Below are 27,356 nucleotides of genomic sequence, written 5' to 3' on the forward strand. Positions count from 1 at the left end.
AAACTCGCAGAGGCTTTTATTTTGAAGTCACGTCCCGGAAGTGAGGCGGTTTCCCGAGCGCGTAGCTTCCAGCCTCTTTGGGACGGATCAGCTTTGTCCCGTTGTTGTGCTGAGAAAGAGTCTCTGGCACCAACAGCGAGGAGCCGCCAGAGCCTCCGTGTGTCCGGATAAAGCTGCTGCTCTCCGGCTTCACCTCGGACTCATCTCCCGGGAGCCTCCGGAGCTACTGGAGGTAGCTTAGCATGCTAACCGGAAGTTAGCCTCGCAGCGCAGCTCAGAGTGAAAACAGAGTTCGTGGAGAAAAGTTTCGAGCGATGGAAATGAGTAAAGTCCAGGTGCTGAGAGCGTTGGTGAAGCAGCGACTGAGTGCGGCTGCTGAAGAGATATTCGGGCTGTTTGAAAGGACGATATCAGAGTACGAGCAGGAACTCTGTCGGTCCAAAGAGGAGAACCAGAGACACCGGAAGCTGCTGGACGCGGTGTTCCAGCCTGAAGTCCGGCTGCACAGAGCAGGTCGGTTCTCTAATTCAAATTATCTTTATTGGCATGAATGTAAAAATGTAAAACAGCAAAAGTTGTTTTTGAGTGTGTTAATACAAAATAAATAGCAGAGTATCACAATATTTCTGTGGCAATGTTGCATCGATACACGGAGGTCAAGTATTGATCTTTTATTATATAAATTCTACATGAGAATTTTACTTTTTGGTACTATAATAATAAAGTCAATTGCTTTTTCAGTCCACAAGAAAAAGAGTTTTCCTTTGGGGACAAAATTGAAGTTGGAAAAAAGGTAATAAATTGCAACATATCCCTGTATGTTTAAAATCGCAATGATATCGTATCGTGACATAAGTATTGTGATATTATCGTATCGTGGGGCCTCTGGTGAATCCCACCCCTATCATCTTTATTATCACGGTGCTGTAAAAATGTGCAATATCAAGATTTTATATTATATAGTTAATACAATGACCCCATGCATAATTACATGAAAACAAATAAGTCTTTAGCAGACAGTGATAGTAACAAGCGGCAACTTCCGGCTCTCACTTCCGACACCAATGCGGAAGTATCTGAAACTGCAATTCATCGAGCGGCCACTTGAGGCTGGCTGCAGAATGTTAAAAAGCCCAACTTTACAGCAGAATAAAACATGTTTACAGCCTGGTTCAAAAGATGGTTTTAGTGCATATCGCTAAGTTTGTCCTTCGTGACAACTGTGAGTGGGGTGAATTTTTTTATAAGTCACCTGTTTAAATTATATTAAGCCTTAAAGTTCGGCATTATTAGGGATGTGGCCGCTTTGATTGACAGGCGCCATTAGCCGCAGTCACTGTTAGCACCGTCTGTTAGCCTCACTTAGCTCAACGGAGCTCTGAGGCTCAGCCTGTTGGAGCCTTTTGGACATTTCTACATGCATGCATCGCCCGTATAGTTACCGTTAACATAACGTCAGCTAACAGAGCTGAGCCTTCAACTACACACAGACGCCTTTTCTCCAAAGCATTGTGTGTGTGTATATATATATATATATATATATACATATACATACATACATACATACACACACATATATATATATATATATATATATATATATATATATATATATATGTGTATGTAAAGTGATAGAAGAGAGGAGAGGGACGAGAAAGCACAAGACTACCAGAAAGGGGAGAAGTTGTGTTAGTAACATGCAATAATGGGATGAGGTTGCATACAGAGGGAGAGAAAGTAGAGGAGAGAGGAGCTCAGTGCATCATGGGAAATCCCCCGGCAGTCTAGGCCTATAGCAGCATAACTAAGGGATGGTTCAGGACTACCTGAGCCAGCCCTAACTATAAGCTTTATCAAAGAGGAAAGTCTTAAGCCTACTCTTAAATGTGGAGATGGTGTCTGCCTCCTGAACCCAAACTGGAACCTGGTTCCACAGGAGAGGAGCTTGATAGCTGAACGCTCTGGCTCCTAGTCTACTTTTGGAGACTCTAGGAACCACAAGTAACCCTGCATTCTGGGAGCGCAGTGCTCTGGTGGGGTAGTAAGGTACTATGAGCTCTTTAAGATAAGATGGTGCCTGACCATTAAGAGCTTTGTAGGTAAGAAGAATGATTTTAAATTCTATTCTGGATTTTACTGGAAGCCAATGCAAAGAAGCTAAAACAGGAGAAATGTGATCTCTTTTCCTGGTTCCTGTCAGAACACGTGCTGCAGCATTCTGGATCAGCTGAAGAGTCTTAATGGACTTTTTCGAGCAGCCTGATAATAAGGAATTGCAGTAATCCAGCCTAGAAGTAACAAATGCATGGACTAGTTTTTCTGCATCATTTTTAGACAGGATGTTCCTGATTTTCGCAATATTACGTAGGTGAAAAAAGGCGATCCTTGAAATTTGCTTAATGTGAGACTTAAACGACATGTCCTGATCAAAGATAACTCCAAGATTCCTCACAGTGGTGCTGGAGGCCAAGGCGATGCCATCCAGGGAAACTATATCTTTAGATAATGCGTCACGGAGGTGCTTAGGCCCCAGAACAATAACTTCAGTTTTATCTGAGTTTAACATGAGAAAATTACAGGTCATCTAGGTTTTAACATCCTGAAGGCACATTTGAAGTTTCATCTGGCTTGATCGATGGATATAACTGAATATCATCAGCATAGCAACGAAAGCTTATGGAATATTTCCTGATAGTATTGCCTAAAGGAAGCATATATAAAGTGAAGAGGATTGGTCCGAGGACAGATCCTCGTGGAACTCCATGACTAACTTTGGTGTGCAAACTGAAATTGATCTGATAAATAGGACTTAAACCAGCTTAGAGCGGTTCCTTTAATGCCAATGAAATGTTCCAGTCTCTGTAATAGGATCTGATGGTCAATGGTATCAAATGCAGCACTAAGATCTAATAAAACCAGTACAGAGACAAGTCCTTTGTCTGATGCAATAAGGAGGTCGTTAGTAATTTTCACCAGTGCTGTCTCTGTGCTATGATGAGCTCTAAATCCTGACTGAAAATCCTCAAATAAACTATTGCTCTGTAGAAAGTCACACAGCTGTTTAGCAACTGCTTTCTCCAGAACCTTAGAGAGAAATGGAAGGTTAGATATAGGTCTATAGTTGGCTAAAACATCCGGATCAAGTTTGGGCTTTTTCAGAAGAGGTTTAATTACAGCTACTTTAAAGTAGGGGTCTAAGAGGCAGGTTGATGGTTTAGATGAAGAAATTATTGAAGTTAGTTGGTAAAGATTGAGGGAAGCAAAACAGTCTAAACATATATCTGGTTCTACAGCTGTTTCTAAGGTTCCTGAGTTAAGAGATAAGTCGGTGCCAATTGAGGGCAGGTCTTGGTGAATTTTGTCTCTAATAGTTAGAATTTTATCATTTAAGAAGCTCATGAAATCGTAACTACTGAGAGCTATGGGAATACTTGGCTCAATAGAGCTGTGACTCTCTGTCAGCCTGGCTACAGTGCTGAAAATAAACCTGGGGTTGTTCCTATTTTCCTCTATTAATGAAGAGTAGTACGCTGCTCGGGCATTACGGAGGGCCTTCCTATAAGTTTTAAGACTATCTTGCCAAATTAAACGAGAATTTTCCAGTTTGGTGGAACGCCAATTCCTCTCAAGTTCAGTATTATACCATGGAGCTAACCGTCTCTGTTTTATTATTTTCTTTTTTAGAGGGGCTACAGAGTCGAGTGTCATTCGCAGCGAGTCTGCAGCACTATCAACAACAAAGTCTGAGTTTAATGTTGATAATTCTTTTAATAGAATAAGAGACTTTAATATAAAATCTTTTCCTGACTTATTCCTTCGTAAGGAGCTCTGTGACCTGATATTTTAATTACTGTGTTGATGTGATCAGACAGCAAACGTTGAGAAAAATAATCTTTTTATTAAACAGGAGTTTCCCACCTTTTTACATAAAATACAACAAGGGAATAAAGTAACAAAAAATGTTTCCTCAACGACATGTGATCACAAATCTTTTTGTTTGAATTCTTCATAAATTGCATTACATGAAAAGTTGAAAGGTGGCTTAAAGAGATCTGATAAGACAATGAACCCAACCTACTATAAGGTGTTAGTGCAGTCTTGCTGTGTCTGCTTTAATGTCTGTCTGTGTGTTTCCTTTTATATCAGACATCCAGCAGCTGTCGGGGAGCAAAGAAGAGCAGGAGTTGAGCCCCAGTCTGGACCAGGAGGACCCAGAGCCCCTACAAATTAAAGAGGAGATGAGTCTCAGTCTGAACCAGGAGGACCCAGAGCCCTTACAAATTAAAGAGGAGTTGAGCCCCAGTCTGGACCAGGAGGACCCAGAGTCCCTACAAATTAAAGAGGAGTTGAGCCCCAGTCTGGACCAGGAGGACCCAGAGTCCCTACAAATTAAAGAGGAGTTGAGCCCCAGTCTGGACCAGGAGGACCCAGAGTCCCTACAAATTAAAGAGGAGTTGAGCCCCAGTCTGGACCAGGAGGACCCAGAGTCCCTACAAATTAAAGAGGAGATGAGTCTCAGTCTGGACCAGGAGAACCCAGAGCCCATACAAATTGAAGAGGAACAGGAGGAACTCTGGACCAGTCAGGAGGGAGAGCAGCTTCCAGGACTGGAGGAGGCTGATATCACCAAGTTCCCATTCACTCCTGTCCCTGTGAAGAGTGAAGAAGATGATGAAGAGAAACCTCAGTCCTCACAGCTTCATCAAAGCCAAGAACAGATGGAAGCTGATGGTGAGGACTGTGGAGGACCAGAAGCAGCCAGGAACTCTGATGGAAATAGACTTTTACCATCTGAGACTGAAGACAGTGAAAACTGGGAGGCGACCAGAGAACCTCAGTCAGGTTTAAACTCTCATTATAATGATGAAGTCCCTGTCAGTCGTAGGACACACATTACTGACAACAAACGGTTTAGCTGCTCTGAGTGTGGGAAAAGATTTACTGTAAAGGATAATTTGCAGAAACATATGATGCTCCATACAGGGGAGAAACCGTTCAGCTGCTCTGAGTGTGGGAAAAGATTTATTCAAAAGCGACATTTGCAGACACACATGAGAACTCACACAGGAGAGAAAGCATTCAGCTGCTCTGAATGTGGGAAAAGATTTATTTACAAGTCATCTTTGAAGACACACTTGAGAGTCCACACGGGAGAGAAACCACACAGCTGCTCTGAGTGTGGGAAAAGATTTACTGTAAAGGATAATTTGCAGAAACATATGATACTCCATACAGGGGAGAAACCGTTCAGCTGCTCTGAGTGTGGGAAAAGATTTATTCAAAAGCGACATTTGCAGACACACATGAGCCTTCATACAGGATGGAAACCACTCAGCTGCAGTGTTTGTGACTTAAGATTCACTTATTATTATCAACTCAAAAAACACAAGTGTGGTGATGAGTCCTCACATGGAAACCAACCTGAGGAGAACAGAGAGGCAGAGCCTCAAGCCAGCAGCTCAGCTGAACAGATGGAAGCATAAGCTGATGGAGAGGACTGTGGAGGACCAGAACCAGCCAGGAACTCTGATGCAAATAAATGTTTACAACCTGAGACTGGAGACAAGACTGAAGACTCTTCTGACACTGTTGACACTGATAGTGATGACAAGTGGTTGTCTACAGAGAAGCGTCAGTCAGAGTGTGATCAACTGTTTGCTGGTGGAGAATATCTTCAGGAATTAGGGTAGGGTATCGGTTCAAATCTTACCGTACCAGTACCAAAACCAGTACCCTTAAAGTGATACCGATGCCAACAGAGTACTTCATGCGATACCTTGCTGTAAATGCCACCTGTTGAAGCCATAGTAGTTAAATGGGAACCTACTATTATTCTTATTGTTGTTATGGACAAGCATTTTCAAATAACTGTGACATAATAATATTGGGAAATGGAATCAGATCCTCCTCATCCAGCTTGTGAGTTGAGTGTGAAGTTTAGTGGCCTAATGAGTTGTGGAAACAAATTTAAGTTTTAACATTTCTGATACGTTTGTTGAAAGGAAAGAACACACCCCGGGCCGCTGTGCAACACCAGCCAAACCAGCAACGAGGCAAAATCAACCAGCTCAGCTGCATGCCACCACCAACCCATCCACCCGTCAAGGGCCGAGAACTCCAGGCACAAGCCCAGAACAAACCGGAGCACAGCCCTGCCCCGCACCCACACTGCACATCCCGAAAACTAACTATATACCTCAGTATCCAGAGGGGACCAACAACTGGCCGACAGAAATGGGGAAACATGGATCTCCAAGCCAACGAGGAAATGCCTCCCCCGGACTCCAACGCACAAACTAAACGCCCAGCAGCCATTCCGAGACCCTGCCGAGGGAAAAAGCACAATGCATCAAGATGCATCGACAATCGCCCCACAATCCCACCGCAGCCCTCCAAACCGCAACCGGATCAACCCGCGCAGTGCCCAGAGACCCCCACCCCCAGAAGCCAGGTCACCACGCGACCCCCAAAGCACAAAGGACCCCAGACCGCATGTCCCGGGGGAAGCCGTACCCCGCCCCAAGGAAGAACAGCAGAAAGCCGTGCCGGGAAGCTCCCTGCCGCCAGGGAGCGATAACGCTGGAGAACCAGGCCAACGGTCCTCCAGCCCAGCCAGAGGCATCCCTTTCCAGAGTGCAGGCAGTGCCAGCAGCCCCCGAGGCCGATCTCATCCCTGGACGGGGGCCCAGCCCCCCCAGTCAAACACCCCCAAGGAGGAGCACCAAAACCTATCCGGACAACACCGGCCATGCGCCCCAGAGACTCCTGAATGCCCCCACTGTGAGAGAGCTGGGTTTTTTTTTATTATTATTATTTTGAAAGTCCGTTGCTCACTGGCTCTGAATACACATACAGTCAAACCAGGAGGGGGGGGATGTTGATCAGCCTGCAAATCATCCATCCAAACAAGCCGTGGAGGGAGGCTTCAGCAGACTAGCTGTCATCTTTTTTTCTGTTTTTTTCCAGCAAACCAGCAACTACAGTTTGAGTTGACTTTGTAACCAGGTAGAGATGGATGAACCTTTCAGAACTGTATATTTCAGAGCATCTCTCTTTTAGTTTGTCGACAGTTAATTTAGTGGACGGTCTTGTTTGAATAGAACTTGCGTCCACACACACCTCACGTCTGACTCAGAACTTCTTACAGATAAATCAAGACAAAACTGAGACCTTAGTTGGAGCAAAAGCTGAGAGAAAAACTGACCGCCTACAATGATCCACACTAAACACCAAGGAACAGGTCAGAAACCAGAGAAGCTAAAACATGTTTTTGTCTGCAGCAGGCTGAACTGTTGAAGTGCTCCTCTACTATTGGTCAGTGTCATGATCAGGCTCAAAGACCATGACAAAAAGTGACAAAAGACACAGTGATTCAATTAACAAGGTTTATTGTAACATAAGATAACCAAAATGCTTAAATTATGGGACGGGTTAGTCAGCAACATCAGTAGTGTCAGTGTGGATGAGTGTTGTGGTTTTCAAATAAAACAAACATGTAAGGAAAACCAAAAGTTGTAGCTGCTGGCAGGGAGGATGAGAGAGAGATGTGATCTTGGAGGTGGAGCTTTTATCTCTGGGACCACTGCAATCAGCGCCTCAAACAGAAAACCATTGAAGTACTGCAGTGTAGTGCGTCCCCCCCGGCAGTCGGTTGGCAGATAACCCCCCCCCTTAAAGTCGGAATCACCGGCCCACTAGCTTTACCCCTTTAGCCTACTACACCGTGTATTTCAATTACCTACTACAACAATAAAACAAATAAATATGAAAACATATACCTGACCTTCCCCCTGCGCTTGGCCTGCGATGTCTCCCACCCAGTACCTAGGAAGCAAATTTAAGAAAAACGGTGCAAGTTATGAGGTAGTACGAAATGTCATTGTACATTCAGGTAAGAGGCACGGGACAGTGCATCTGCTAGGACATTGTCTGCTCCTTTTAATATGTCAAATCTGAAGGTCATAGGCCTGCAAAAACAACGACCATCTCATGAGTCTCTGATTTGGACACTTAAACGACTGTAAAAATGTTATGGTTTTATGACCTGTGTACACAATGAGTGGAGCGCCTCCCATGTACACCTCAAAATGCTGCAACGCCCAAATAAGTGCGAGTGCTTCCTTCAATTACTGAGTAATTAAACTGATAACGGTTGAACTTATTAGATATGATCATCCCCCTAAAGCAAGACCGCACCTTCTCCCACCCAGCTGGCGTCTACCTGGAGCATTTTATCAAAACGTGGGGCTACCAACACGGGAGACGAGTATAACAGAGACTTGATAGTATCAAAGGCTTGCTGACATGCAGAGGACCAAACACTTTATCTTTGGCCTTCAGCAGCTCAGTCAAAGGAAACACCACAGTCGAAAAGGTCTTACAAAAGCTCCTATTATAACCTACCAGACCCAGAAAACATTGCAATTGCTTTTTTGTTGTAGGCTGAGGATACCTCTCTACTGCCCTGAACTGGAGCCGCCCGGCCATGTCCCACTACGCGGCCCAAATATGTTACCGTGGTCCTAGCAAAGCGACACAGTTGATGGTAAGGCGTGCCTCAGCCAACCGCTCACACAAAGCCCGGATGCGCTGAAGGTGAGAGTGCCATGTGTCGCTGTAGATGACCAAGTCATTCAGATAAACAGCACAACCCTCCTGACCAGACACAACACGATTCATCAGGCGCTGGAACGTTGCGGTTGCGTTCCTTAAACCAAATGGCAGCACTCAATATGAAGAGACACCAGACGGCATAACAAATGCAGATATTTCCTGAGACAAAGGCACCTGCCAATATCCTTTAAGCAGATCAAACTTACTGACGAACCTGCGGACCCCACCAGATCAATAAAATCATCCATCCGCGAAGGTACAGCAAGCATGTAATGGACTTCAGAGTCTAAATGTTTGAGTTTCTCTGGGGACATGTGCTAAAACCGCTGTTTAATTGGCTGCGCATCTCCAACATCAATATCATGTCCAGTCCACTCCGTGCAAGTAGGTGCATCACCAAACCGACGGGGATATTTCTGCACCAACTCAGACAGCTCACCATGTTTGGACTCCGACAAATGTGATAACAGTTTGTGTTTCAGTTTCTGAGCGACCATATAATAAACTATCATCATCACCTGTTAATCGGAAGATCGGCGGTTCAATCCCCGGCTCCTCCTTTTTGTTTGAGCCATACGCGTAGGAGCCATTATACATGAGGGGGGCATGTCCCCCCCACATTTCAAAATCTACGTTTTGTCCCCCTCACTTTTTTCCGGCGATTAAGGAGTTTGCTCATAGCGGAGGCGGTTTGAATGACTAGTCAATCAATCAGACATGATTAAACGGTTGAATCATGTGGGCCTATAGAAAACATGCGACACAAGGCTGGTGATGAAAAGTTAAGGGAGAACAAAAAGAGTTCCGGTGCAGCAAAGTGCCTCAATAGGCTACGTTTCTTTTGTGCCACTGTTACTTACAGTCTACCTGAAGAAAACAGTGAGGACTCCTGCTGCAGGTTGGGTAGTAACTTGCTACAAATAACAAACATTTGCTAAATAAATACATTAAAAAAAGTAATTGGCATTTTTTCCGATCCTTTTTTAGAAACTGTACTTTTACTCTTTACTCCAGTATTTTCTTTAGGCCAGTGATCTACTCTTAATTTCGCTACATTTTCCATTCATACCTTCATAACTTAACCAGTCTGTGATCTGCTTTTTGCTTCATTAACCGAAATGATCTTGTCTTTGCGCACAGTTACGCAGAAGAGCGCCAACGCAAACATTTAGAAAATCAGGCAGATACCTTTTCAGTTTAAGGCTTTATTGTTCTAATGAAATCCACTGCTGGCCTGTTGGAAAACAGCCGGCGTCGCTCTTTAACAAGCCGGCAAATAAATACTTTGACTTTAACGCCGCATTAAAAGCGTTTTTAGTCTCTGCAGAGAAAACTTCACACTGTAACATAAGTTAGATGATCACGGTTGATTCTGATATATTAACATATATATCAGAATCTATATATATAACTTTCTTTTGATGGATATTAGCCTGTTAGGTTTTTATTTTTTTACATTGGTTAGGCTACTGTTTGGTTTATAGCGATGCCCGACGGTGAGTCCATAAACAGAAGGTCGCCGGTGAAACTAATCTTGGCTTCACTCAGCAGCTACCAGCTGTTATTTATTCAGGAAACAGTCATTTTTGAGATGCACAGAGAGAAAATATGGTGGATAAAACATCCTGTTGGGCTTTACGCATGACGCACAGCTTCCTCTGTGTGCAGGTTTACCTGCTTCAGCAACGACCTGCTCCGTGTTTCTGCCACAATCATTCTTTGTGTTGTGAAGATTATTTAGATGCTTCAGGAATAATCAGATTGTTTTGGCTTCCTGTGCTGCTACAAAGCAAGCGGTCAGGTTGGCTACATGTCCATAATAAAAGATGGAGGGAGAGTCAGGGCCAAGTGAGACACAGGAAACATCACAGACAGCTCACAAGTGTAACGTTAGGATAACTGAATACATTTGCACTGTGGCTTCATTAACTAGCAGCTGTTGAGGGTTTTTATGGTATGTAGTCAGTTTAGTTCTTGTTATATTTTACTCCCTCTCTCTGACCCTCTTCCTCTCCGAGTTTTCATAATCTCCCCTCTCAAGTCTGTTCTTCATCTTCTGTCACCCTCATTTAAGTTCTTTATTTAACAAAAAGGGGGCATGCCCCCGAACACCCCTAGCATTTTAGCGCCCCCCTCAGGTTCAAAGTCGCTCCTACGCCCCTGGTTTGAGCACTTAAGCTCAGTGTGTGAATGTGAGTGAATGCAGATGTAGTGTAAAAGCGTTTTGAGTGGTTGAAAAGACTATAAGGCGCTACTATTTGCCATTTACGTTTGTTTCCTGTAAAACACACAGCTAGTGAGGGATCTGTCGCAGATATTGATCGGCGTGTAGCTGGTAGTTGAATGTGGTTACACTAGGAAGCTGCTGAGCGCAGTTTCGTTGCCCGCAATCATTCCCCACTCGTCCCTGACCTCCAGTGCTTAGCCTACAGTAAAGGTGTAAACCTAAACACACACTCCCAGTACGGACAAAGTAAAGTAGTTTGACCAGTAGTTGCAGGCTAGCTGAGCTACTTGGATAATGGCAGTAAGCTGACTTACTACAGCAACAAATAACCCGATTGGTCCATCAGGGAACTCCGTAAATCACAGAGTTGAGGCGGAGCAGCCGGGAACATCAGAAAATATTTTCTCCATCAAATATCATCCAGTTTCAGCAAAATCAGTGAATAAAATTATGCTTTTGTTCAGTAATCAGTGGGGTCCCAGAAACACTCAGCAGCATCATAAAAATTAAGAAAGCTTTTCATTGGACACTAAATGAATACAGGCCCCCAGTGCAGGATGATTCAGCAACATTTTAAAATCGTTTTCCAGGAAATGACATGCTCTAAAATATCATCAAGAATACGTGTAAAACAACAGTTTTGTCTTTGATGGGCCAGATTCTGACGAAGGCCCAGTGCAAAGCATAGCACATATAAAAACATTTAAACATCGATTTGGATTTCATTATAATTGTATGTTTCTCTAAAAATCCACTGAGCAAACAAAGCATCTTTGATACTCTCTCGTCTTTATTTGCATATTTGGCATTGAAGTAATCCAAAAGTAACTAAAAGTAATCAGGTTACATCACTTTTATTTACTGGTGGAATGCACCGACCTGTATACTGGGGAGACTAAACAACCACGACACAAACGCATGGCTCAACACAGAAGGGCCAACTCCTCAGGTCAAGACTCTGCAGTCTACTTACATCTGAAGGACAGAGGACACTCGTTTGAGGACCACCAGGTGAACATTTTAGACAGAGAAGATGGATGGTTTGAAAGAGGTGTCAAGGCCAACGACCCCACTGAGGTTAAATAGCTGAGTTTCCCTGCCAGTCAGTCAGGACTGAAGAAGTCCTTTGGATGAGGGACGAAACGTTCAGAAATTTAAAAGCAATAGACACCACCCTCTTCAACCAAGACATACAGCAAATTTCACTAGTCACACAGTTCGCATCAGTTAATGGCTCTGTTGACCATTATAATTCCAGCCTCTACAATATTCTTGATTTACATGCACCAATCAAAACGAAAACAGTTACTTTTTCCAGGCCCTTGGTACACAACAGAGCTCCGGAGGATGAAAACGGCTGGTCGTGCCCTGGAACGGAAATTCACCTCCAGTGGCCTACAAGTACATCAACAGGCCTACCGTGAACACCAAAAATCATACTGCAAAGCACTCACCACAGCCAGGTCTCAATATTTCTCTCTAAAAATCTCAGAGTGCTCTGGAAATTCAAAAAAGCTGTTTGCGTCAATAAACTCTCTTCTCAAACCTCTCACATATGCACATTTTGACACCAGTACAGACCAGTGCAATAGGTTCATGGACTTTTTCACCAACAAGGTAGCTTCAATCCGATCCAACCTTTCTGCCACAGTTTCACCCTCCTCCAAAATTAGTCCCACAAACCCATTAAAGACATTTTCTGTTTTCTCAGGCATTTCTCAGACAGAGGTGGAGAGGATCATAAGGTGCATGAAATCCTCCACATGCTCACTGGACCCTCTCCCCACATCATTATTAAAATCCAATATTACAGCCATCAGTCCATTGATCACAGCAATCCTCAACCAGTCACTCAAATCCGGTCAGGTCCCTCCAGTTCTCAAAACTGCAGTTATCCGCCCCATCTGAAAAAGCCGTCACTTGACCCCGACATCCTGGCTCATTACAGACCCATTTCAAACCTGCCGTTTTTGTCCAAAGTCCTGGAAAAAGTTGTTGCAGCCCAACTCCACAATCACCTTCACATCCATAACATATATGAAAAATTTCAGTCCGGTTTTCGAGCAGCACACAGCACGGAGACAGCCCTGGTCCGCGTCACAAATGACCTACTTATGACTGCAGACCAGGGCTTACCATCTCTCCTCCTCCTACTGGACCTGTCGGCCGCCTTTGACACTGTGGATCACAACATCCTGCTTCACCGTCTCCAGTTTATGGTAGGACTTTCTGGGACTACACTAGGCTGGTTCCAGTCTTATCTCACAGCCAGGACGGAGTATGTGGCTCTAGGACAGTCCCAATCATCACCCCACACAGTCAGCTGTGGAGTGCCACAAGGGTCCGTCCTTGGTCCAACCCTTTTTACCATCTACTTACTACCCCTCGGTCACATCATCCATAAACACAAAGTTTCATTCCATTGTTACGCAGATGATACACAACTATACATAAAACCTCCGCTCCTCCACCTCTACCCACTGCCTGCACCAACCAAGGACTAAACTCTCCACCATGGGAGACAGGGCCTTCCAGGCAGTCGCCCCACGGCTCTGGAATGCCCTCCCAGAGCCCCTAAGGGCCCCGCAAACTCTGGAGGTTTTTAAGAAGGGCCTAAAGACTTTTTTATTTCAAAAGGCCTTTTAACAGTCATGGTTTTAAATTTTTTGTTACGGTGTTTTATTGCGATTGTTATTTTCTGGAACTGTTTTTAACCCCTTGTTGTTGTAGCACTTTGAGATTTCCCTGAAATGTAAAGTGCATTATAAATAAAATTTATTATTATTATTATTATTAACGTCTTCCAAGATCTTCAACCAAGTCCAGTTGCCCTTGATTTTAACCTTCGTTGGACTCACTCAAGTTTACAGCAGAAGCAAAACGTAACCTCTTTACTCACTGCCTTTTTAGTCTCTCTCCATTTGTTAACGTCCTACTATCATGATAAAATATTCTGTGTGCACTGTCCCTGGGAAAATCAGCTCCTTCCACTTAATGTGGTCCTCTCTCCGTTAAAATGTCTCTGGGTTACTGTTGTTGCCCTTTACTGGGGTCGCTAACAACATCTTTAGTGTCCAGTTATTTGTTCAGCTGTCTGAGCTTTGATGATGCTGATAACATTTCTTGTGGAGCACTGGCTGGTTTAACTTTCTCCTGACATGATTTCAGTCGTTTAGGCATCCTGCAGTATTTCCTTTACTGACCTCAGGCCCCGCCCACACTACTGCCCAGACCTTTTGCTACGTTTGCACCTCCCGTCCAGACTACAAAGATGAAAACGAAGAGCTAAAATGGAGAAGTTTAGAAACGCTGCCGACCCCGTTTTGCGTTTCAAAACTCCAGAGGGCGAAACGATGACGCTCACGCTCGGCTCTCTGATTGGGTCTTGCAAAGCAGAAACACGATGCTGCTGACCGGGTTTTTGACATCATATTTTTATTAAAATATTCTGTAGCGCACAAATATCACTCATCTGCCTACACTTGTACTGTGCATGTCGCCGTTTACTTTGTCTGTTTTCTGCCGCCACACTCCCGTGTTACATTCAGTAACAGTCCCAGCTCGTTATTGATGCTTAGTCTGTTGCAAAAGTTTATTCTTTTGCCAAATCTTCTGTAACTACGGAACAGACCATCTGCTTCATGTTTACACCGGCACGCGCACGCCCAGTGCACCTGAACGGGTCCTGCTGTGCGTTTTCAGTCGTTTTAATGTAGACGGAGATCGTATTCGTTTAAATTCTCCGTTTGTAAACTAAAACGGAGTAGTGTGGACGGGGCCTCAGTCGTGGCTCGTGAGAGCGGCTGCAGGGGTTGGCACACATTTTGCTGCTCTAGGCAGTTACCTAGTTTGCCTAAACGGACGCACCGGCCCAAACCTGTGACAGTCCACATGATGTTTTAACCAGATGAACCTGAGTCAGACGGGGAAAGTTTTGAGTGAACCTGTGTGGCCACAGGTCTGAGTGACGACGACGAGTTTAAAAGTAACTGATATGTTGAACTCTCTCCTGCAGTCATACAGCCAATTACTGGTCATCTGTGAGAGAGCATGTGTGTTGAGAGATGTCCTTTCTGTATTTTGTGTTGTCTTTGTAAAGCTGCAGAACGGACAGAGTCCATCTGGAAACTTCAGGCGCAGAGACACTCAGCTTAGTTTTGCTTTCTGCACACAGAATCACTGGGAGGAAATCATTTCAGTGTTTTGTTTATTACTGTAATAAAATTAACAGATTATGTTTTCTAAATTAATGATTCGTTTGATCGGCTGCTTTTAAATCAATAAGTCAAATGTGTTGTTTGTTTTTTTTTTACATTTATTCATTTAGCTGATGCATTTATCCAAAGCGACTTACAGCTGCTCTACATGTCAGAGGTCGCACGCCGCTGGAGCAACGAGGGTTAAGCGTCTTGCTCAGGGACACAATGGTGGACGGGTCACAGACATGTGTGTTATCTGGTGTCGGGGAGCTTCACCTGCACCACTTTAGTATAACTTAGCAAAAGCAGTTTTCTGGTTGTTTGTCTGTTGATGTTTTTGATCTGACGTTTGCTGTATGACACGAAACGAATTTCCACAAGGACTAAATAAATATCTATCTATCCATTGCGCCATCACCGCCCCTTTTTCAGCTGAAGACGATCAGCATTAATTAAACTCATAATGTTCCTGAGTCACCATAACTGTAATGTCAGCAGCAACCAGAGCGTTTATAATAGTTTGTGGTCAAAATAAACAAAACTCACTGAGGCTTTTATTTTGAAACCATTACCCGGAAGTGATGTTGTTTCCCCGCCTCCGCCTGTGAACGTGGTGCTTACAGAGACGTTAGCCTGCGAAGCTACAGGAGTTAGCTCGGAGAAAATGAGTAAAGTCCAGGTGCTGAGAGCGTTGGTGAAGCAGCGACTGAGTGCGGCTGCTGAAGAGATATTCGGGCTGTTTGAAAGGACGATATCAGAGTACGAGCAGGAACTCTGTCGGTCCAAAGAGGAGAACCAGAGACACCGGAAGCTGCTGGACGCGGTGTTCCAGCCTGAAGTCCGGCTGCACAGAACAGGTCGGTTCTCTTCATATTTACTCTGTGTGAAAGTCGCAGGTGTGTCGGTGACTTCGGGATCCAGTAAATCATCCAAACGTCCTTCTTGTTGTCTGTCTGAATTCTGCCGGCGTGTTTTTAATCTGTTTGAACTAATGCCGCGTTCGAGACCGGTCGGAAATTTCCCAGTTCAGACTTCCGACCTCAAAGCGCTTCAGGTGCGTGACGCTAGATGAATTAGATGTAGATTCAGAGCTGTTCATACTGTGATCCTCTATAAACTGTATACCAACACACCTACCTGGGGTAAATAACACCTGCACATAATACTTATTTATTCCAGCATCCATCGCACTGTGTACATGTTTGTGTACCTGTAGATCACATCCACCTCCGACATGTACATAATAATAATGATTATAATAATGTATTCCTGCATCCTTTGCACTCTATTTGTTAATCTGTCTGTCTGTATTGTTCTGTTTTGTTTGTGTATATTTCTGTTCTCTATTCTGTAGCCTGTGTTTGTTTTTATTACAGTATTTTTGTATGAGTAAGCACATCGTGAGCAATCCAGAGGCAAATTCCTCGTATGTGTCCACGTACCTGGCAAATAAAACTGATTCTGATTCTGATAAATATACGTTACTCGTTAACGGCGTGTCCTTCCAGCTACATCAGGTGATAATCCTCAAAAGTCCGCAGAAGTTCGAGGCTATATTTCTGAATGTTTTCACATTTCTGGGCAGAGAAGATGACCTAATAACACTGACAACATATTTATACATCAGTTTACATGTGGAACAAGTTTTACAGTTTGAAACTAGTATGTTTTATTTTAATTTAATACTTTTAGTTTATGGCTTACTGTTTTTTATTTTGTGCGTCCACGGGAGCTGCGTTTGTTGTGTGACATCATTCGGCTGCTACTCGTAAAGTCGGGGTACAGATTTATTCTCCGAGTTCACAAGTAGGAAATCCGACTTCGGGTGGCGTTCCAGGGAAGTTTTTCTATTTGGAGGTTGGAAATTTCCCAGTTCCGAGCCCGGACGAGCCGGGGATTGAACCGCCGATCTTTCGATTAGAGGGCAACCCAATAATCAATCAGCAAATATAGGGGGACACTCTGCTACGTGCTTGTCAACACATTTAGAGCATCGATTTTTGACATCTGTCAATAGTTGAACATATTAAAAGTACAAACCGTGTCAGTGAACTGTGAGGGCAAAAAATAACAATAAGAATCGTACTAAAATATTCTACTTAAGTAAAAGTACAATTACTTTAATGAACTTTTACTTAAGTACAAGTAAAGTTACTGGTATAAAAATCTCTCAAGTAAAAAGTAGCTCATGTCCCGTCGAAGCGGAAACACAAACAAAACGTAAACGCATTAAAAGGACTAAATACACTGTTGGCCTCTGTTTTACCCTTTAGCTCTTAAAGATGCATTACATTTTTAACTTTACGTTCAATTGTTCTTTTATTTATTACATGAAATTATGAACTGTGCATCATGAACACATGAGTACTTGTGCAACAACACTTACACGGTTAGATGTACATGGCGACCACAGAATGACCACGGCTAACGCTAGTCTCAACTAAGCCAGGGTAATGTTTTCAGCTAATGGTGCTAAACTAGCAACGAGGACACGGACACAGAAAAGTTTACCTTACATCAACACTGAAAATAATCTTTTACCTTGAATACACGACGAAGTTCCGCCGAAGAAGCACGGGCCAAAACGGATCGAGCGCAAAGCGACGGGTATGTCAAACGACGGTTGTGAGAAAATTCCAGAACGACTGCGGGGTGGTTGCTATACGTTCGTGCCAATAAAGCTAATTTGAATTAGAGAGGGAGAAAACCAACCCTATAACCCAGAACATGGGTTGAAGAAATAACCCGGGAGGTTTTAGAGTGTGATCACTCCCAAAGTCCTTGTTTGAACTAGTTTGCAGGCTGGAGAGAGTCAACATGCAGGATAACGATGTGCAAACTACATTCAGAAGCATCTGTCTACGTGAATATACGCCCCGTAACTAAACAGTGTTATCAGCCAGGATGTTTGTTTGCGTTCAGCTGCCCAGGTCCACAGCTGTGCAGTGAGTACCTCAGTCACGCACACACATCATTAGATTAGATTCAAGTCACTGGTACAAAGCAACGAAATGCAGGTAGCATCTTACCAGAGGTGCCAAGCAATAATTAAATAGAATATGATCCATTATTATACAAAGTGTATGAATTGATACAGGTAGGTACAGGCTATGAACGTGTAGTACGGTATGAATAACTATACAGTATGTAGAATTATCCCAACTGACAACGTACCAATTACAACTGCTGTTAACTGCACCTTCCATCTAAGCATATGTTTTGAACGATTAGCGGCGGGCGGGGGTTACAGTAGGTTGTTGTCTTTAACGTTACTCGCACACTGCTCAAATCAGTTTTCAGGTTCGCACGTATCTGTTTTTAAGGGGCCAGTCCGAGAGCTTGTGTGGGCGAAGATAATAAGCCGACTGAGTCACACACAGCACGCTCTCTTTGTTTAATTAAATTGCATCCTTTTGCGGTTATGTAATCGCACAGGATGACATTGAATTTCAGTTGCAATTAGATTATCGTGTAGCTCTAATCACCATCATGGGGCGGTGATGGTGCAGTGGATAAGACACATTCCTTTGGTGTGGTTCAGGTTCAATTCCCCACTACGACATGTCCACCATTGTCTCCCTGAGCAAGACCCTTAACCCCTCGTTGCTTCCGAGGCGTGTGACCTCTTTCCCCCCCCAAGAACCACGAATACCTTTTACTTCATTGCAAAAGTTAACATGATCACCGAGAGCACATTGTGCTGTTTTATCTCCTTTTTTAATCCCTTTCATCTTTGGTCTTAAATTACTAGCTCTATTCAGCTTAGTGTGATTTATACTTCTGCGTGGAATCAACGCTGTTGCCTCTGCATAGCCCCGCCCCCTACACCGTAGCCTGACGTGCACCTCCGCAAAAATGCAACTACACTTGGGGGCGACGCGGAACGTAAGAACTGTGATTGGTCGGACGGGTCGTCTCGCAATGCCTCCGAGCCGACAGGAAGTGTTTTAAAGTTAATTTTACTAGCGGCCAAACCAGCGGCTGTAACACGGTGGACACCAACTCACAAGTATAAATGCATAGACCCGATGCAGCAGCTTATATCGCGCTTTACTCTGTAACCGTTCCAGCTTTCCTGAATATACCTTGGCAGTTCATTTTACAACACACTTTTCTTTGTCCTTTATCCTTTGTCCTTAGCTGAGTTTCCCAGCCAGTCTGACACGTCTTCTAGTATCTTTAACCAAGTCCAGTTGCCCTTGACTTTAACCTTCTTTGGATAACTATGACCTGGCAAAGAAATGTTAATTCTTCACTTCATTCAACCACCAATTCATTCCATTTACATTCCAACATGTGTCATGTGACACAGTCATGAAAGGCCAATCTTAATAACTAGAAGCGCTGCACGTAGGCAAGGCAAGTTTATTTCTATAACACATTACAGCAACAAGGCAATTCAAGGTGTTTTACAAAACACATAAAAGCAACAGAGGGAAATATATAAATGACATTCTACAATTTTTAGAACTAGTCCACAATAAAAACAGGTTAATTTACCCGATAAACCTTTTTGTTTACCCATAAATCTAATGGGACAATATGTTTCCCATACATTGATCTTGAGAGTGGTGAAACTAGCTGATATTAGCTCGTTCATTAGTTCATTTAGTTTTATGTAAGTAGACCACTCAAAGCGCTGTTACGCTACATCGCATTCACCCATTCACACGTATTCACGCATTGACAGGGTGTCCACCGGGTCTTAGAGATGCACCGAAATTAATCGGCCAGAGGGGAAGAAAAAAAAGCATAAAAAGCCGTCTGTGTGTTTGATGAACTCGTCAGTGTCACTTTTCATGAAGAGATCAATCACAGCCTGGTGGAGCTGGACATTAAAAAAAAGTTTGATGTGCTACAGCAAACTTTCCAAATGTTGTACAATACACATTTCAACGTTTAATGCTGTAAATAAACATATAAAACCCCCGAACAGCAGAGCGCCGGGCTGATCTGATTGGTTGCAGTCTAGCCAACCTGTCGACAGCGGTGCCACATGAACTCTGTTGTATGGACGAGCCACACAAAACTATTCCAGCAGTTTCAGCCATGATGAGTATGTCAGGTAACGTTTAATGACTTGCCCACATGACATTCAGCTCACTTTCTCACCACGTTATGTTGTTGTGATTTTAGCTATATTTGGCAGTTTTTATTGGACTTTAATTTTTGTAACCCACAGTAGACAATTCACAAATGTATAAAATGATGTGTAAATATTTCACTATCCTTTAAATATGTATTTTACATGTGTGTTGTGTAAATGTGTAACGCGAAGATCAGATTTTTGAGTTTTTACAAAATGTGTGATTTGCAAATGCGCACACACATATTTTAATTTCACATACAAAGTGATATTTATGCATGATATTGTAGTAGAACTATAGCCCCTAACTGAAGGGGCACAGGCAGAAAATTTCAGGGTGCACACCTTAAATTGACATGCAACGCAATTTTTGAAGTTCTCCTCATATTAAAAGTCAAGTGTGTAAGTTTTAGTGACATCTAGTGGTTACAGCGTTGGAGAATAACGTTAGAAATTACAATCAAATACATGTTTTTTTTCTTCCAGTAAAAGTTTACGGCTGATCTGAACTTCTATGCCGTACAGTTTTATTGCCAATAATAATCAGCTGATTGTCTCACAAACGTAACAGAAACATTTCTGCCAAAATACCGCGCTGGAGATTAACGTTACATGACATTAATCCAACTACATATTTTACAACATTGACAAGGAAAACACTTTTCTACCTGTGATCATGCCCTTCATCTTCTAGTTTTATTTTAGTTAATTACCTTAACGTTTTACTTCTAATAAACCAGACGACTACTTAGAGACTGTATATCATTATTATAATTTACTCTTTTTGTTCTTTGTACACATTCAACGGAGTAGTTTGTCTGTTTCGGGCTACTGTAGAAACATGGCGATGCAACACGGCGACTTCATGTAATTTTGTTTTAAGCTGTTGTGCTTCATTAAGGTGTTGAGTTTAAACTGGGCGGTGCCAGTTTCCTCAGCAAACTTTGTTTTTCATGTATGTAGTGGGCAACAGCTAGTGCCGTAGATCCAGCTCACGGTGTTGGTGTTCTTGTTAAATCTAAGCCATGTAAACTCCCTCAGCCAGGCACAGTAATTCAGGCCGGGAATTTTGACTCCATCCAAGCCCGCCCTGTTCACACAAACCTCCAGATCAAGCCTGTTTGTTGCTGTAACGGGTACCAAACTAGGTATAATTTTGCCACTATGTTAATCGAGGAAGAACGTTATCCACATTACAAAATACAAACATTTGAGAATGAGCCAGCCTATCTAACACATGGTATGCTATGGGAACGGGTGCATCCTCAAAAACTCCCGAGAAATAGCCTACATGGTTTTTTGTGATGAAATTGTGGGAATAAGTGAAAACAGTAATGGAAGATTTGTTGCAATTAGGTTTGGGCGATCTTTTCTATTTCGTATCATCTGCTGCTTGAGATCACTGATTGGCGATCTGATCGCCAGGGGGCGGTGTTACGTTACAGAGTGCCAGTGAAATGCCAGCATGGAAAAAATAGGCGGAAACATCTGTAAATGCACAGAACAGTGTTTCCCACAGAATCACCGTGTAACTGTGGCTGTGGGGGGTGCAGTCGATACTGACTAGCAGCTGTGTACAGCGTGCTAACCTCGACAACCCAGCTGTATTCTAACGTCAACATAGCTATCCTTATTAGCTAGGCTCCTTGTTTATAACTTATTTGAAGTTGCCTGACTGAAAGAAATGTGAAAAATATGAAATTATATTATATAATACATTATATGGGCGGCGTGGTGCAGCGGTCGCAGGTTGGCCTTTTGCCCAATGTCAGCTGGGATTGGCTCCAGCCCCCCGCGACCCTGTACACAGGATAATCGGTTGATGGATTATACATTATATAAACCATCATCGAGTGTATATATATTTTTCAAATATAACAATAAAATCAATCATCTTTTTGTTCTTACTTGTTTTTGGCAGTAAAAGTTAAAAATCTCCATTGACCAAAAAGTAAACGTCCATATTCACCGACCCACCCCCCTGTATCTGCATGAAATGGTTCGGTCCTGCCTCAGCGCACTCATCAGTGACGGTGTTTATTTGCAGTCAGTAGATGCGCCAGAAACGCAGCGATCACAATGTTGCCTAGTAACCAAAATCTTGTTGTGAAAAAAGGAAAGCGAGAAAAGAGATAGAGGAAAGACAAAGGAAAGGATGTCGATCTGGAAGCCAGTCTGTGTTAGCCTACATGTGAGGTGAGCAGCATGGTGTTAATGAGTTAGCATCATTCAGGGAGGCTGGGGGGATTTCTCTGTCTCTCGGTCTCTTTTTACCAGAACAACAAAGAAAATGAAATATTTATTAATGACAGAAATTCAAACACAAATAATTTTTTCACTTAATGATCATTATGGAAAAAAATAAAACAACCTCCTGTCTGGACTGGATGCTGGACAGCTGGAAACAGTGAGCAGCTTACCTTTAAGTTATGGACAATATTAATAAAAATAATCCAGTTTGATACATTCATTTAGATTGAATTATGGCCGTTAAATCTACAGATAGGTGTTACTGTTAGGAGAATTTTATCTCTTACTTTTACAATAAAAATACATTGAGACTGTTAAAGATTGCCTTAAGGACATTTTAATGGTGGCTTTTGCTTGCATCAAATAGTGAACTGCCTCCTGTATGCAGACTTGCATGTACAAATCATCAGCGGTAAATATTGTTCTATTACTAGTATTGAACTAGAAGAAACAAGACAGTTGCAAGCCTTTAATTTGAGTTATGTAAAGCTTTTGATGGGACAGGTAGGTCCTAGATCTGTTGTAACAACAGCTACGCAGAGGGGCCCAATTAGATTTTTTTTGTCATGGGGCCTAAAATTCATGGCGGCGCCGCTGAGGTGGGTCTCCGAGATTGACAGCGTTGTGTTAAGAACATAGAGGTTTCAAGGTTATTTTTTTTTGTCTACAATTGGGAAACATTCGTATCACACATATGTTGCAACTTGTAAATAGGGCTGCAGCAAGAAGGTCGTGGGTTCAAACCCCGGCTGTCCCGGCCTTTCTGTGTGGAGTTTGCATGTTCTCCCCGTGTCTGCGTGGGTCCTCTCCGGGTGCTCCGGCTTCCTCCCACCATCCAAAGACATGCAGGCTAGGTTGATTGGTGACCCTAAATTGTGTGGCCCTGCGATGGACTGGCGACTGGACCCTGCCTTTCGCCTGATGTCAGCTGGGATTGGCTCCAGCCCCGCGCGACCCTGTAGAATGCAGGATAAGCGGTTAGATGATGGATATTTTAATGTTTTCTATAGCCTATAAAGAATATACAGTTATGACTTCAGGCAGAGATTCAGCAGCGCAAACAACATTCAAATCTATGATCAAGTATCTTATGATCAAATATGCTGGTCCAACCCAAGTAAAAACACACTTAAACATTTGTTCGTGTACATCGAAACTTGTGATGTCCCTCGTCTCATTAGACCTGTCAATGAAAACCATGCCCTAAGTGGAATAGAACAGAATGATAAATACTGAGGAATTTAGTAAGACAGCAAATTGTGCTCATGTTGAACATCTTGCTTAAACATGTTTTTTTCATAGCCATAAAAATTAACCAGCTTTAACCAACAATGTTCTAACTATTTTATCTAAGAACCTGCAATATTGAACAAACTTGAATATGAGATATTTTTTTTTAAACCATCCGTTAGATGGGGAGTGAACCACAACATGACAGCATGATGCCAGCTTGCACTCCATAATGCAGCAGACTTTCCAAATGATCAATGATGAAAAAGGAGATTTAATGAAGTAAAGTTGAACACAGCCTCTGGGCAGGTTGTAAACTGACACTCCGTTCTCTCAACTGTTCTATTATGAATAATGTTACACTCTGAGTTAGCATTAACTCACAGTTTTCCTCAATGTGTCTTTGTTTCAGTGAGTCCTGCAGACGTCCAGCAGCTGTTACAAAGTAGACAAGAGGTTGCCCCTATGCAGCCGGAGTTGAGCCCCAGTCTGGACCAGGAGGACCCACCAGAGCCCCCACACATTGAAGAGGAACAGGAGGAACTCTGGACCAGTCAGGAGGGAGAGCAGCTTCCAGGGCTGGAGGAGGCTGATATCACCAAGTTCCCATTCACTCCCGTCTCTGTGAAGAGTGAAGAAGATGAAGAGAAACCTCAGTCCTCACAGCTTCATCAAAGCCAAACTGAACAGATGGAAGCTGATGGAGAGTACTGTGGAGGACCGGAACCAGAGAGCGACTCTGGTCCAGATAGACTTTTACAGCCTGAGACTGAAGACAAGACCAAAGATTCTTCTGAACCTGAGACTGGCGACAGTGATGGTGGCTGGGAGGAGACCAGAGAACCTTATTCAGATTTAAAATCTCTGAGTGATACAACATGTCATACTAGCAGGAAACTACTCAGCTGCTCTGAGTGTGTTGAAACATTTTACAATAATCGCCTTCTTAATATACACTCAAATCATACAGGAGAACTCAAGGGGGAAAAGCAAGAAGACCCAGCTTTACCTTCAGATGTCCGAAAAGTGATTGTTGGTGAGCAGCAGGAGTGGAGCCCCAATCTGGACCAGGAGGACCCACCAGGGCCGCCATACATTAAAGAGGAACCGGAGGAACTCTGTTCCAGTCAGGAGGGAGAGCAGCTTCCAGGACTGGAGGAGGCTGATATCACCAAGTTCCCATTCACTCCTGTCCCTGTAAAGAGTGAAGAAGATGATGAAGAGAAACCTCAGTCCTCACAGCTTCATCAAAGCCCAACCGCACTGATGGAGACAGAAGCTGATGGAGAGGACTGTGGAGGACCACAACCAGCCAGAAACTCTGATCCTGATAGACATTTTCAACTTGGTGATGACTGGGAGAAGACCAGAGAACCTCAGTCAGATTTAAACTCCCACAATAATGACGTTCCAGTCAGTCGTAGGACACACATTACTGACAAAAAACAGTTTAACTGCTCTGAGTGTGGGAAAACATTTACTCTGAAGACACAATGGAAGGTCCACATGAGAAGACATGCAGGAGAGAAACCATTCAGCTGCTCTGAGTGTGGGAAAAGATTTACTGTGAAGTCAAATTTGCAGCAACACTTGAGAACTCACACAGGAGAGAAACCATACAGCTGCTCTGAGTGTGGGAAACGATTTGCTATGAAGCATAGTTGGAAGAGACACATGGGAACACATTCAGGAGAGAAGCCATTCAGTTGCTCTGAGTGCGGGAAAACATTTACCCAAAAGGGAACAATGCGGGATCACTTAAAAAATCATACAGAAAAACTATTCAGCTGCTCTGAGTGCGGGAAGAAATTTACTAAAAAGGGATCGTTGCAGGTACACATGAGAAGGCATACGGGAGAGAAACCATTCAGCTGCTCTGAGTGTGGAAAAAGATTTTCTCTGAAGGTAACTTTGCAGAGACACATGATAATTCACACAGAAGAGAAACCATTTAGCTGCTCTGAGTGTGGGAAAACATTTGCTGTAAAGGGAAGTTTGAAGCTACACATGAGAACGCACACAGGAGAAAAACCATTCAGCTGCTCTGAGTGTGGAAAAACATTTACTCTGAAGACAAATTTAAAGGTACACATGAGAATCCACACAGGAGAGAAACCATTTAGCTGCAGTGTTTGTGACAGAAGATTCACTTGGTGTAAACAACTCAAAAAGCACAAGTGTGGTGACGAGTCCTCACATGGAAACCAACCGGAGAACAGAGAGGCAGAGCCTCGAGCCAGCAGCTCAGCTGAAGACATGGAAGCTTAAACTGATGGAGAGGACTGTGGAGGACCAGAACCAGTCAGGATGATTCAGATAGTGCTAAACCATAGAGACTGATCAGTTCCTGATCGGCTTTGCAACGACTTTTCATGTTCTTTTAATGACTGAGCAGCAGACGGGTTCAGCTGTAATTTATCTTTTACTTCATGCTGAGATCACACCGGCCTGTGTTTGGTCGGCTGACCATAGATAAGAGGGACAGTTTGGAACAAGATGGCAGTGTGTGTCACTTTTAGTGAATTGACCAATCACAACCTGGATGGGGCGGGACAACAAGGAAATGTTGACAGTAAAATTTTGAAATGTTGAACTCGTTCTGCATGAATGATTATGATAATTGACGAGTTACTTTTATCAGAAACACATTAAAGACCATGGAAAGTGTTTTTGCATATTTAACAAATAAAAACAGCCCATTAAAATATAACTGCTTTAGTTTAGGTAGACTAACAGTGTACTGTTTTAAAGGGGCATTATGGAGTTTCCAGCGGCCACTAGCGGTGCGGTTTTAAGATTGCTAACAGGCTTGTGCTCGTACGCGTGCTCGCTTGAACTCATGAGTGAGCAATATCCGAAACACAACCGCTTTCATATAGAAATCCTGCAGGATCACCAGCATGCAGGCTGTGGCTGTTCACTCAGACATGTTCAAGTTCTGTTACTTCAACGTTCCCGTCTCAGAGGCGGATCAACACCGGCGCTGTAACGTTACTTCATTCAGTGCAGTGAGCCGCATATCGGCACAATCCTCCCGAAAAAAAGGCAGAGTGACGGCGGCTATAGACAGACAGGGAGGCAGCTTCACACAATATGCTGGGAACTCAGGTAACCTCCCACTGCAACGTTACAGTATCAGTTTTATCAGCTGCAGGTTGAACTAATCTAAAACATGCTCGTTACATGATCACGGTACATTTACTGCATTTAGCTGACGTGCTACAGCGTTAGCTCGCCTGCTTCTTTCAGTAACTATCTTTACTATCTGTGTATCTTTCACCGGAGGCTCAGCAATGTCAGCACAGCTACATGTATTGGATGATACTGAAACGGTTAGTGGGCTGGACTGAATATTATAATGAGATTGTGTCACACTTTATAACAGTCAGACCGCAGTAAGTAAATTTACTGTAGTGTTAGTGGCTCTTCCTCTGGGTTGTATATTATGTGGGTCATGTTAGTTACAGCGACTGAAAGGTGGAGAAGCTGTGTACCTGAGTATCGGTAAAACCCAAATAAACCTAAACTGAACGTTTCGAAGCAAACAGCGGCAGGTCCAAGCTACTGTAGCGTTAGCTGGCTGCTCGTGGCTGCATCACTATAGGCTAATGTTGGTAAACAAATCGCTCCACATTTGCTTTTTACCGTTACATCCTTTCTTGCAGGCTAAATCAACAGTGGTACACAGGATAGTAACATGGGTCGCGTTAGCTGGTGAAGTAATGTGGAAAGCGATATAACTTTGCACCGG

At 43.3% G+C, this 27,356-nt stretch overlaps 1 protein-coding gene across 4 annotated transcripts; it reads left to right on the forward strand.

The window, feature by feature from the left end:
• Positions 1–26,326, forward strand: LOC119906896 (zinc finger protein 135-like). Of its 4 annotated transcripts, none has more exons than XM_038724341.1 (3): positions 9–350; positions 15,734–15,896; positions 24,018–26,326. In XM_038724341.1, the coding sequence occupies exons 1-3, from the start codon at positions 315–317 to the stop codon at positions 25,871–25,873; spliced, it is 2,055 nt and encodes a 684-aa protein (XP_038580269.1). In that variant the 5' UTR covers positions 9–314; the 3' UTR covers positions 25,874–26,326. The 4 variants fall into 4 exon arrangements, with proteins under 4 accessions (XP_038580270.1, XP_038580269.1, XP_038580267.1 ...); XM_038724339.1 differs by having other exon boundaries at positions 10–335; positions 15,719–15,896; XM_038724342.1 differs by lacking the exons at positions 15,734–15,896; positions 24,018–26,326 and adding an exon at positions 4,147–6,147 and having other exon boundaries at positions 1–513.
• Positions 26,327–27,356: the final 1,030 nt, after the last annotated feature.

The sequence above is a fragment of the Micropterus salmoides genome, unplaced genomic scaffold (assembly GCF_014851395.1).
Source record: "Micropterus salmoides isolate LMB-PRFRI ecotype aquatic unplaced genomic scaffold, ASM1485139v1 Ms_hic_scaffold_17, whole genome shotgun sequence".
Lineage (NCBI taxonomy): Eukaryota > Metazoa > Chordata > Actinopteri > Centrarchiformes > Centrarchidae > Micropterus > Micropterus salmoides.